Source organism: Lissotriton vulgaris, chromosome 11 (genome assembly GCF_964263255.1).
Source record: "Lissotriton vulgaris chromosome 11, aLisVul1.2, whole genome shotgun sequence".
Classification (NCBI taxonomy): domain Eukaryota; kingdom Metazoa; phylum Chordata; class Amphibia; order Caudata; family Salamandridae; genus Lissotriton; species Lissotriton vulgaris.
Window position 1 is genome coordinate 722,091,697 of NC_141699.1, and position 13,455 is coordinate 722,105,151.

Consider the following 13,455-nt stretch of genomic DNA (forward strand, 5'->3'; position numbering starts at 1 on the left):
GAGGAAGTATCCTTACTATATCAATCACGCCCTCCTCCACACCGCCTGAGGCAGCGAGGGTCTCCCCCATTCGACGTCCTCTGCCTCCTCTTCACGCCAATACTCTCCCACTTCGCCCCTCCCCGCTGCACACAGACCCCCTCCCCGCAGTGGAGGGCCTGGTTACAGCGAAGCCCTCCTCCTCACGTCCTTTGCCTTCCCTCTACCTCCCCGGCTGTGGACCCTCCCATTCGAGCCCTGTCCTCCCGCCCCCTTCCCAGCCCCGCCTGCGCCCGGCTCCTCCCCTCCTCCGCTTCCCTCGGTGTAGGCCCGGATCGGTGACAGGCCTCAGTGCCGTGTTTGCCTGCCGCCTGCAGTGTTGGATTGTATTTGCGCTCTTCGTCTTGCTCGCCTCTCTTCATGGCTCCGTCCTTTCGGCCCAGGCCCGGCTCTGAGAGGGAGGACGACGATCACCTGGAAATTCGTGGAGACCGGAAGGTAAACAAGCCGCTTGTGCCAGTGTGCGTGAGGCCTGTATGCCAGGCGACTGTATAATCATCCGGCCCCGAAACCCGCCGATCGAGGGACGCTGTCCTGCAGTTCCAAAACTGAGAGACACCTTAAAAGTGGACTCCCCTGCCCCTTAAAAGTGGACTCCCCTGCCCCTTCCATTCTCTCTGTACCGGGCTCTCGGTCCGAGCCACGACAGACTCAGACCCCCAGACCCCGCGGGACTTCTGTCCATTCAGCTCCAAAATCCCTCCGACCCTAAGCGTACCCTCTGAGCCGAGGCCTCAGCCCAACAAAGTCCTGCCCACTGCCGGCCCCTCCGGGTCTGGCATCTGGCCTCTGTAGCTCAGCGCTCGATGCCCCTTGCCCGCCTCGGAGCCGTATCCACCGCAGGGATCGCATCAATGCCTACTGCAGCCCACAGAGCCCTTCCCCGCTGTTCCTCCAGGACACCTACCCGCTGCAGCCCTGCCCGCTGCAGCCCCAACCTCCCTGCAACCACTCCTGCAGCTCTGCCTGCGGTTGTTTCGGGGCACTTGCCTACTAAGGCTACCAGATAACTCCATGTCACAGAGGAAACCATTTTCAACCCTAACCATTCTATTTACACATCATCGTTTTCAGATATGCAAGTCCAACTGGCTTAGTTCCGCTGAGCCAAAACTACAACTCCCTTAAGGCATTACGGTATTAATGAAAAGCCCAGGACTGGTAAATGTTGTCCCTGATGACATGGAGTGACATAAAGTAATCTGATATTTGTACAGCCCAATGTAGCTAAAGGACCTTGCCCTGTGAAGCCACTCCAGGTTAACCACCACTTCTTAAAAACATGCCCTCATCTGCTTCACCGCCCCCGTGCAACCCATTACTATAAATCATAGCACCCACCCTCGTCTACATATCCCCACCCATCCACCGTAGTAGACCCTAGCATCTGTAACTAGGGCCCCTGAAGCCACTGGACCAGTGCTCACTACCCCTTTCTATCTGCCTTTTTGCAGACCAGGAAGCCCCTTGTGGAGAAGAAGAGACGAGCCCGGATCAATGAGAGCCTCCAGGAGCTTCGCCTCATCCTGGCTGACAGCGAGGTACAGGCCGCCAAGCATCAATCTTTCTAAGGCGGGGAGGGAGGGGGCAGAGCTGGGAGCACATCATGCGTGAGACATGTTGCTGTTAGGAAACCCCTGGTGCGTCTCGTATGAAGGAAGGCTCTTGCTTCATGCAGGAGCCTGTGTACTGCAATAGGTTGTCTTGTGCCTCTTGAATGGAATATGTACTGTTGGAAAACTGATGATCAGCTGACCCATGTAGGTATTCCCAAATCCCAAGAGTCCACTAATTTTCGAGGCGTTCTATGTTTAGTAAGCAAGATGTTGCACTTTACAGCGTATTTATTGAACTTTCTTAAATGTTTTGACTGGCACACCCAGAAAAAAAGGCACAGCAGTGTTTTGCGCTGGTATTGTGGGCTTGCTATATTTTGGTGGCATGAGGTACTGCATTCATTTGATTGAGCTTTCCTACAGTATTGTGGGAGAACCGCCATTTGGTTCCCTGAGTGCGCTGTCACTCATAGTATTGGGCATGCTCTCTTCCCTTAGCTTGGTAACGTTGGAGTTCCTTGTCGTGGGCTACCTGTCACTCCGTGTGGGCCGACTGGCCTCTTGTGTGGGAGCAGTCAGCTCAATGCCGCGACTTGTTCTTTAAAATGTTTTGTGGGTCCGAAGTTGTCCCGTGTTTGTTCATAGCTAAGTTGTGTTGAGTTACGTTTTTGTGGGAGCATCAATTCTCCTGTCTGTTATAGAGTGGAGTTAGGCAGCTAAAGGCCTCTGTCTCTTTCTTTTGTTACCGGGTACCTTTGGGGCTGCGTGTCTCCTGCTTCTCTTTTTTTTAAAGCTTTATTGGGGGATGCCGTTCTTCTTGCTCTCTTATTAAACAGGTGTCCTGGCACATATATACGGTATTCTTGAGCTGACAGGTCCCCAGGCATTGTTGTAAAGTGGTTTTTGATACCCTGGGCCCTGACTTACTTCTTGAAAGTGTTGTGTGCCAGTTGGCGTCTGACTGTTATAAAGTTGACAGTGATATTTTATTTCTCCCATATCTTAAATATAAAGATGCGTTTAATACTGCAAATCTAGTTTCCTAGCACTGTTTAATAAAGTGGTATTTGATGCTGCATATTTTCTGATTCTTGTAAAGTGCTGTTGTTGGTGCAGGTTGGCTTTGACTTGCTCTCTCGTTTCCCCTCAGTTCCAGTCAAAGATGGAGAATGCCGAGGTGTTGGAGCTCACAGTAAAGCGTGTCCAAGGCATTTTACATAGGCGGTCTGCTGGTGAGTTCTCAAATAACCTCTAATTTAATGTTTACATGACTGCACAAAGTGATCATTTTTAATACAAAATATGTGCCCTCTGGACTGCTCAGTGTGTGTTCAAATCTCTGCATTTCAGATGTTTCATAAAATCAGGTATAGTAACAGCCCATCTTTAAATTACAAATGTTGTAAACTGTGAAATACTATTTTGATGCCAGTCCAGCCCTCTCTAATGTTTTTTCCCCTGATCTTTGCCTGTACATGATTTCATGTCCACAGTCAGGGCAATATTTTGGGTCTTAAGACAAATTATTTGAAAAGTGTCATTTTGTAGCCAAAGTTTTCACACCCATGTGCGAGCTAAGTGGTCCACCACCAAGAGTAACTACACAGGACTCCTCTTAGTGATTTATTTTCCAGTATGCGGACCTTGGTACGTAGATGCACTTCACTGGTACCCTGTCATATCCCAACCTTGGACACCTAGTTTTCCTGTACTGCCAATGTTTGTGACATTTCATAGCAGTATCACTTAGACAACCAAGGTAATCACCAAGGTTCAGATGCCTTTGACTTTTTGTGTGTAGGGTGAACATTTGTTCTGAGAAATGAAGTTTAGAACTGAATGCAACCTAGATGGATGCAGCACTGGCGCACAAGGGGCAGAGTAGGGCCTGCTGGTGTTTTGTCTGAAGTTGAATTAAATGTGTGTTTCTTTGTAACTCATTTTGATGTTTAAGGATCTGTAAGTTTAATTGTTTTATATTTCTCCTCTGCAGAGACTGACAAGATGCATCGGGAAGCCAGTGAGCGTTTTGCCGCAGGGTATATCCAGTGCATGCATGAAGTCCACACGTTTGTCTCCAGCTGCCCTGGCATTGATGCTAATGTGGCAGCTGAGCTGCTTAATCACCTTTTGGAGTCCATGCCTTTGAACGAGGGCGGCTTCCAGGACCTGATTGTGGAGGTGCTGTCGGAGGATTCTGGCAGCGAAGAGATGTCATCAGATGCTTCAATGGCTGCATCTGCTTTCTCTCCAGCCCCCTCCAGCGAAGATGGCTGCTCCGATCTGGACGAGACAGAGAGCGACCGCAGCTTGCTTTCCCCTAGCCCCCAGGACTCTGGTCGAACAGCAGACATGCCATCCACCAGCCACACCAAATCCATGTGGAGACCCTGGTGAAGAAGGGTTGGTGCCCTTGAGGGATCTTCAACAAAGTCCTACCTACCTGCTGGTTGGCCACACGTGCAGCCTGATCCTCCATGCCCGACTGCGATGGACAGTGTGAATAAAGGTGGCATCTGCACTGGTGCCTTCTTGCACGACTCCTCTAGATGGCACTCCTCGAGCTGTCAACTCCCTGGCAGTAAATAGCGTGGACTTTCCTACCTGTTAACATTTCACCTTTTGAGTGTGATGGAATATTTTTACGTTTGACTTGGTTTGTTTTGAAAAAAAACATAGGGGGTACAACTCTTTGTAGCAAAGCTCTTCTGTGGGTGCGCAGCAGTATTTCACAATGGATGGTACAGACCTGGACCTCATTCCCTGGTATGAACAAAACATTTGGTGGTTGGCATTCTGACTTGTTGGATGGCATTAAGCAGCCTGTCTTAGCGTCCTTCGGCTTTGTACTGCCGCGGGTGGTACTCCTTCGCTACTGTGTAAAACTACTAATTTGGCCCTTTTTTGGGGCTAAATATACGTTATTTTCAGATGGACTTCTCCGTTGTGGAAGAACATTGGCCAGTAGGCCAACGGGGAAGATACGTTCCAGCAATAAATTCACACCGGTGATTAACTTTCTCACTTGTCACGATCGGGAAGTGACGCCACATAAGGAACTGAATGTAATTATCACCAATTCCTCGTTGTTGCAGAACTGCGCTCAGTGTTCCAAACCTGACGTTAAGTAACACGACTGAAATGTGCTGCAGTTATAGTTTCCTCAGTGTGAAATCGCATCTCCCTGTGTCACCGCCCTGAAGTGACATCACACGGGGAAATGTGCTGCCCTGATCAGTGAGGAACATATGGGAAACGTGTGTTTTGAAGGAACGTGTGAGAACCAAGTATGCCGTCTTTCACGTCGTTTTAAGAAAGCGTACAGTCGCCATTTTACGCACCAACAAAACACAGCTGCAACAGTCGGGGAAAAAACGAATGCCGACCAGCCTCGTTTTCAAGCTGCGTGCACAATGTAAGTGCACGTTCACAACCGGCAAACCTGGGGAGGGAGTGGCAGAGCTGGCCATATCTGCGGATCCTGAATTTCTGCCTTCCATGAAGGAAGTTGAATGTGGGCTTCGGGCACATTTCCATTTGAATGGGGAATGGGCGGGGGGCTCTGTGGAACACTTAAGCAGATTCTGCAATTAGCACATCTATGCCTTCAATGCTGATATATGTATATTAGGGTGTTGTAAATGCCCCCTCTCGGACTCGTACTTTTAATTAAAAAGGAACCCTTGGCGCCAGAATGATTCCAGGGGCAGTGAAACGCTCCCAAACTAAATACAGTACTCCATATTTTTTTCCGCTCTTTCAAGTTGGCGTTTTACCACATTTGTGTATCTGCTGTGGAACACTGGTGACGAGCACTTAACTTTTTATTTTCTTATTATTTTGTTGTTGCATTATTAAGTGGTGGACCAAGACTCGAATTTAGGAGGTGTGTTTTTTTAATAAATAGAGAAAAGTTAAATATATGCTGAAACTAAATTTAGGAAGAACGAGTGCGAGCCAAGACTGTAGTGTTGTTGTACATTGATACTAGGTCAATAAAGTGCTGTTCTCTCAAATATGGCTGCCAACTCTCTCTGTTCAGGGCCTCCCTTTGTCATTTGGAGGGGACCATCTGTCACTTGAGGGGGGGGGGCGGGTACTGCTAAACTGAAGGACTGCGGGTCTGCTTAAACATCAAAAGAGGATCAGTTATGGGGGAATCCTTTGCAAGAAATACATGTGTTCATGTTATATGGCTTGGCTACTTCTGTGCCGAATGGTCCGGCTCCAAATTATTACTGCCTGATTTTTATTCCCTCGCTGCATGTACAATGTATGTTCCAAATGAGGATTTTAACCACCGGGAAGGGGGTGTGGACCAGCGTCCAATTGCTTAATCCAAAATGATGTTCCATTGTAAAGTTTAGCAAGAGGACAATAATAGTGAGCTTGGAATGGCTGCCTTCCCCGGAACGGAGGATGTTGAGAATAGGGGCATAGGAGATAGCATCCATTGCCAAAAGTATATTTTCCGAAGATCACACAATGTTATCAGGAGGAGTACGCCCTCGGTTTGCACCGTCAACAATCGAGCGGTTTAGCGAGTGCTCTTTCGCCGAAGCTGAACTTGATCACAAACCGAATTGTGGAAATATACCCTATAATTAGATACAGTTAGTTACGGGTGGCTCTCGAGCTGTTCAGACAGTCTTGGAATAATACATTTATACCGTACTTGGGGACCCTGCCCAGATAGTGCTCCAGTGTGAAACAGATGCAGGTAACACTGGGGTGCCAGAAAGTCACAGCAGCAAATTGATTTATTCCCCTGGCCTGTAAACACCCATCTGTGACTGCTTTCATGCAGCAAATTGCTAGTTAGCCAGAGGCCGGCTGGCTATTTGTCTTCTGTGGGCATGGAGCAGTTGCCTCAGTTGTGTTGATTTTCTCCCCTTCCCTCAGACTGGCTGAGGGAAGTCTTGGGAGAAAAGGCAGATGACAAAGGGTTTTGATGTGCAAATTGGGCCAAGTTTCACAGAAAAGGGGGAAAGGCACAAAAGTGGTTAACGAAGGCACATCGGGGCTTCAAAGTCGCCTTGTCTTTTAGAGAGACGTGATGTTCAAATGCAGCTCTCAGGCGCCGCAGGGGTGCGTGTACTTCCTTTGACTCCAGATCTGTTCGGTGCTGGCCATCTCAAAGGTTGCCACCGCTGTGACCTGAGAAGCGAAGCTGGCTCTGCTGGTGGGGTTTTAGAAACGTGACCGGTGTCTCCACATGCAAAAATATCGGGTACAATAGAAACCTGATCCTGCCCTGGTTTCCAAGCAAGTGTGGAGTTTAAGCAACAGATAGCAGGAACCAGTCACATCCATCGATTTTATTCTTTCTGCCTCTTTCTATTATTAGGCTTGACATAAGCCAAGATTTTTTTGTTTTACTATGTAATATACGAGTCTATTGTTCATGTCATTCTCAATTTTCTTCCGTCCACTACAGCTTGGGTACTCTCAAACCTTTTCCAGGGGGCCTAAAAGTTTGGCCTGTTGTTAGACAGAGGGCTGCATTGATGCCAGCAGGGAGGGGGGAGCGTGGTTATGTAAGGTGAACATAGGGGGAAGCGAAGCATGTACATATAAATAATGAATTGCACATTGTGAAATCTGAAAACCTGGGAATAATTCCGGCTTCCCCACTTGCCCAAATTGTGTGATCCTAGGCAATTGTTTTATTTCACTCGACCTCCTTTTTCTTCATTTTCACATTTAAGAGGACCTCGAAATACATGACTTCAGGATGCATGCTGTACAAAACCTTTTCTTGTGTTTAATTCAATGAACTATTATGTTGTCCATGAATAACAGCAACCCCTCCTACTCGGAGCGTGAACATAACTGACTTGCCTCTAAGTTCACTATTTGCATTGATGCCGGGGTGGGATGGAAGCATTAATGTTTCTAAATTCATGTTTGAAATCTGTTAAAAAATAATACTTCTCAATGCACTGGTGTAATCTGATGTACTACGGTAAAATGCTTCTGCATGCTACTGAAAGACACTTTTTGAATTTTGTAGAAACCTATTTTTAAATTTTTGTTGTGAGAGTTATTTAAAAACGAAGGTGTTCCTTAAGTTAAGTGGTGTAAGACACCTTAGTTACTTACTTTTTTAACATCTTTTTAATGTAGGGCTGATTCGGGTGTTGACCAGGGCTCCGCATCTAAAGGGCAGGAAGGCCACATGGGCACCCCGGGCCGTACATTGAGTATCACTGCACTACAGCATGGGGCAGCCCACTAGGCTGTTTTGAGTTGACTGAGTGATGGCATTATGCTCTTTCACAAACTGCACATCCACACAAAGTAGTTCTCATGTGAGCCAGGGACTATTACCGCCAAGTGTGCTGTGTGTGGCCCCAATTTCTTTTTTTGGCCAACATTTATTTTTTATATTAGCGAGAACCTGGTAGCTCCACCAAAACACAAGCAGTCAACGCCAGGCATATTGGCTTTGCTAATGCTTGTCAATATGCATTTTGATTATCTTATCATGCCTTTATTAATAATGTCAATAGGTTTGAGAACTCAATTAGTTTTCTATACTCGCTCACAATATACCGTGCCTAGATGCAGACCCTCATTGAAGCAAGTATTTACAGTGATGTCGTCTGCACTGGTCGGGTCTAGTTCATGCCTAATAATTTCATCCTTAATTAAACGATTCACTAGGCAGTAAGCTACTCTAGCAATCCTCCCATGCTCTTTGGTTCCTTCACATCACATTAGACGGCGTGCTTCTAGCTCTTTCCGAAAGCTACAGACAACCAATTGATGCAGGATATCCGGACTCAACCCCAATGCAGAAAGTAAACGTACCAGTCAAAAAAGTGTACATTTTCTCCCGTCGCCATTTATTTCTAGTGTAAGTCCCAGTCCTGCAGATGTTGCGCCAAATCACGCCTCTCAAAATAAGGTGAAAGTCACTTTTGTGCCAGCATCCTTTGAGCAACCACATGGAAACGCACACTAGTTGGGTTATGGCACACTCCTCGAACGCCTCGCTAGAGACGATGACATGGTGGTGCGGCTGGAACTGAAGCATGGTTAGGCAGTTGATCCCTGCTAAAGTAAATGTAAATGTATATGTATTGGCATTTATATAGCGCACTACTTACCCGTAGGATCCCAAGGCGCTTCGACCGCTGCGAAACCCTTCCTGGCTTCCCTGAGAGATGGTCCCTTAATGGGTATCTCCAGGGTGAGACCAGGCATCCCCGGCGGTCTGGTGGGGCCGTTAGTGAAGATGAGGCAAGCTGATGCCCAGAGTTGCCGAGTGTGATCGCTGATCAGAGTGGGCACCGAGGCGAGAGAATTATCGAGTCCGCTGACCCTGGTCCAGAAACCTGCCGCGCCGGGAATCGAACCCTGGTCCCGGGCCGTCCTCTGCTCTCGGGTCTGCCGCCTCTAACCAGTGAATTGGAGGTCTGATCCAGACACTCCATACTATTAAGTGTCATTGACATTTCATTGTGGTAGATAACACCACACCCCATATAGGCATAATGTACAGATCCAGATGAACTGCCTCTAAATGAATGGATTAATTTAATCTCCAGAGCTGTCTCTGGAAATGCTTCTGAAGATTGCCTTGCCCAATCCACATTGGAGCACCCTGTGTACCTCTATGGAGGTTACTTTTGCGTGTGGTCGTTTTTTTATGCTTCCCTATAGACTGCTCCATATATTTACGGTAGAAGTAGTGAACGATATTCACAGTAGGGGACAGCTATGAATGGTGAACAGGTGTAGTGACACCAGAGCCCATGGGTGTGAAGGGGGCCTTGATCACTCCAATCAGATGTTTTACTTCCAAACCAAAGACGGTGACCGATTTTTCTTACTTGCGTAAGGGTCCCAGGCACCCTTGGTAACCACTGTTCAGCTTTCCTTGCTCCACTCCAGTTGGCACCAGGTAAACTGAATTCCCGGATACACATTACAGGTGTTAAATACTTCTAATCTACAAAAAGGGGGCTGCTCAAAAATCTTAAAACATTTATATCGAAAACCGGCAAATGAGTTCTGCCTTGCTGCGAACTTTCTGGTTTTGCAGCAGACACCCAAGTTATCAGTGTAACACAGTGCTCTTTAGACAGCTTGGGTTTCAAGTTGACTACACTAAGTGCTTCTTCACGGTCACACGTGGCGCTAAACTGGGACATCGGTGCACTCCTTTCCCACAGGGTACATTCTTTGTGTAGAGTCCCCTCAGTTGTATGTCAGAAGATATCATAGAGAAAAAGTGTTTGACATGAATATTGTGTCCTAAATGTTGTTTACAAAATTATTGTCCCATACTGTGTAGATTGTCTATTATTAACTTCAGTTATGGGCAATATTTTGTAGACAATGTTTAGGATATTATGTAAGACAATATTCTGGCTTTGCATCATCCATTCATGCTCCTAGTTACCATAGCTCTATTTTTATCATAAAAATCCCCTAAGACATTGATCAGCCACTGGGGAGCTCCCCACCCGTGTCTCTTACTACACAGATAAGGTCTCAAGATTGTGTTAAGGGCTGTGGTGAAATTCACAGTGCAGTTGCATCTACTTCCACATGCTGTAGGAGTTTGCTATGGTGACTAGTGGCACCATGTTTTGCTCTGGACACCACCCTCCTTCAGCCTGTTTCGATCAGTGGAAAGATAGCTTGGCTATTGAACTATTCGCCAAAATACTGTCATAATTCACTGACAAAATCTTTGCACATAGAAACAGTACAGACAGTAACATACTGGGTCTGGCTTATAAATCTTTCTTCCATGGGTTGGCACATGCCTTACTCCTTAAGTAAGTCATGCCTACAAAAGTGTAAGGATAAGTCCCTCTTACTCACAGTAACATATTTGCAAATTGTGCTTCAAATACTTAGTAGGCAATTTCCAAGAATAGTGTATATAAAAAAACAACAGGAATAAGGATGTACTGTTTACACCCCTCATCCACAAAAGGAGAGCAATGAAACAGCTGTGAATCCAATTTTCAGGAACTACTAATTTCTCTGCGTTTCTAATCCAAGGTGCCCACTGACCCGGGTACAAGATGTGCAAGGCATAGTTTTGTCAAAAGTTGTTGCTGAATTATTTGTATTCATTTTTCTTTTAACCAGCTTTGAAATACAAAAAACATTCAAAGGGGGCAACTGTCAGTACAAGTGAAACTGAAACAGTTTTTCGAGTGGTGTGACTTACATTTCCCAAGCCCCACTGCCAAATGAATATTGTTTTGTTTTATTTATTTTTAGTATCTGCAGCTACAAATTTCCAAGAGCATCTTGTCACAATTGCTTGGCTATGATCTGAAGTCCTCAGTATGAGCTGAGGTAGAAACTAAAACCCATGCAGTATAAAAACAAGAGCACAGAGTAGAACCCAGGGTGAAAAAGAAGTGTTGGAGTCTGCAGTTATGGACCAAACTTTCCAAGAGAAAAGGCAAGAAGTCTGGTAAACCAACTTAAATACAGATACCAGACCAAGTCCCCTCTCCTAAAGAAGAAGACTTGTCTGCCCCAGAGGGAACTGAGCCTCTGGAGCTTTGGCCTTTCATGGCAGAGCTCTTGGGCCTAGGGGGACACTCTAGGGAAGATCTGTGCCAGGGGCAGAGGACCTGTCCCACTCTTATACGTCTGAAACAGCAAGCTGCTGATCAGGAAAATGGTGATGTCTGTGGCTCCCACAGGACTTTTTGGAGAGACTCCTTTATACTGAGGCCAGAGACGCCAAACCTAGTGCCACTAGAAAAGTGGTAGTGCCTCAGCAGTTTAGAGAGCTTCTCCTTACATTGGCCCATGACATCCCCATATCTGGCCATCTTGGCCAGACCAAAAAGTGGAGTAGGTTGTTAAACCACTTCTACTGGCCAGGTGTGTCCCAGAAGGTGAAGGAGTTTTGTGACTCCTGTGCCTCCTGTCAAGCCAGTCGCAAGACAAGCAGCCACCTGAAGGTCCCCTTAATTCCACATCTAGTGTTTGGGGGTTCCCTTTGAAAGGGTAGGGATTGACATTGTTGATCCCCTTGGTCCTCAAACAGCATCAGAAAGCAGATTTATACTGGTAGTAGTGGATCATACTACTAGGTATCCTGAGGCAATTCCCCTTAGAACTACCACTGCAGTGGCTCCTGCTCTCCTTGGTATCTTTACCAGGGCAGATTTTCCTAAGGAGGTGGTCTCAGACAGCGGTACAAACTTTGTCTGCTTACCTAAAAAACGTGAGCTGAATGTGGAATGACTTACAGGTTCACTATCCGATATCATCCACAGACCAATGAGCTTGTTGAAAGGTGCCATAAGATAATAAAAGGTATGATTTGTAGACTCCCTGAAAAACTCAGAAGGAGATGGGATGTCTTACTGCCATGCCTGCTTTTCGGCTACAGAGAAGCACCTCATTAAGGAGTAGGGGTTTCCGTCTTTGAACTTTTGTTTGATTCGTCCTTTAAGGGGACCATTTTGTCTTGTGAAGGAAGGATTGGAGAAACCTCTCAAAGAGCCTGAACATGATATTGTGGACTATGTGCTTGGCCTTCGTTCCAGAATAGCCGAGTACATGGAAAAAGCAAACAAAAACCTCGAGGCCAGTCAATAGCTCCAGAAGCTCTGGCATGATCAAAAGGCTGTCATGGTGGAGTTCCAACCAGGGCATAAGGTGTGGGATTTGGAGCCAGTGGCTTTCAGGACAAATGAATGTGGCCGTAACCTATCCCTGTAGAAATGGGGAGGTTACCTATCTGGTTGTCCTTGGCACATGCAGGAACCCCCAAGAGGCAATCCATGTAAGCCTCTATCATGACCAGGCGGAAGTGACCATGCTGATGGTCACAGATGAGGATCAGGAAGCAAAGAGTGAACCTCTCCCTGACTTCTGAAACCACCCTAAAGATGGGTCAGTTGATAGAGTGGGCTTGTCAGACACCCTCACTACACAACAGTAGACTGATTGCAGGCAAGTCCGAAATCAGTTTGCTGAGCTCTTCTCCTTGACCCCTGGTCAGACTAACTTGTGTACACATGATGTGGACACTGGTGACAGCCTACTTGTCAAAAACAAAATCTACAGGCACGTCTGATATTGTTAAGGAGAGCATCAAAGCTGAAGCAAGAAAGATGCTGGAATTGAGTCAATGAGCCATCAGAGATCCCCCTGGGCTAGCCCAGCTGTTTTAGTCTCCAAACCTCACACAATGGGTGGAAAGAAAGAGATGAGGTTTTGTGTGGATTATAGGGGCCTACGTTCTGTGACAAACTGATGCACATCCAATTCCTAGGGCTGACACATTAATTAACAGGCAAAATGAGCAGCCACATTTCTAAGTACTTTTGATCTCACATCAGGTAACTGGCAAATTGGTCTGACCTCCCGAGTAAACATTCTTAACGCCTGATGGGCATTATCAGTTGTTCTGTGATGCCCTTTGGATTAAAGAAGGCCCCTGCCATCTTCCAAAGGTTGGTGAATAAAGTCCTTGCTGTGGTGGAACCCTTTAGTGCAGCTTATTTTGATGATATTGCTATCTTTAGCTCCACCTTTCAGGATCACCTGATTCACCTTGGCAAGGTCATTGAGGCTCTGAGGAGTGCAGGCCTCACTATCAAGGCAAACAAGTGCTAGATAGGGCAGGGCACGGTTGTGTACTTGGGCCACCTGGTAGGTGGAGGCCAAGTTCAGCCCTTACAACCCAAGATCCAGGCAATTCTGGACTGGGTAGCTCCAACAACCCAGACCCAAGTCAGGGCATTGCTTGGCTTGTCTGGGTACTACAGGAGGTTTGTGAAGGGATATGTGTTCATTGTGTCCTCCTCCCAGAACTGACCACCAGAAAGATGCCCAAGAAGGTTAACTGGACCGTGAGCTTTCAAAA

The 13,455-nt window shown here is 46.7% G+C and overlaps 1 protein-coding gene across 1 annotated transcript; it reads left to right on the top strand.

Annotated features, from left to right (window-relative positions):
• The first annotated feature begins 278 nt into the window (after positions 1–278).
• LOC147683380 (transcription cofactor HES-6-like) lies at positions 279–5,611 on the top strand. The gene is made up of 4 exons (XM_086943805.1): positions 279–477; positions 1,494–1,580; positions 2,746–2,827; positions 3,589–5,611. Exons 1-4 carry the CDS (start codon positions 400–402, stop codon positions 3,990–3,992), a joined length of 651 nt encoding a protein of 216 aa, XP_086799931.1. The 5' UTR covers positions 279–399; the 3' UTR covers positions 3,993–5,611.
• The last annotated feature ends 7,844 nt before the right edge of the window (positions 5,612–13,455 follow it).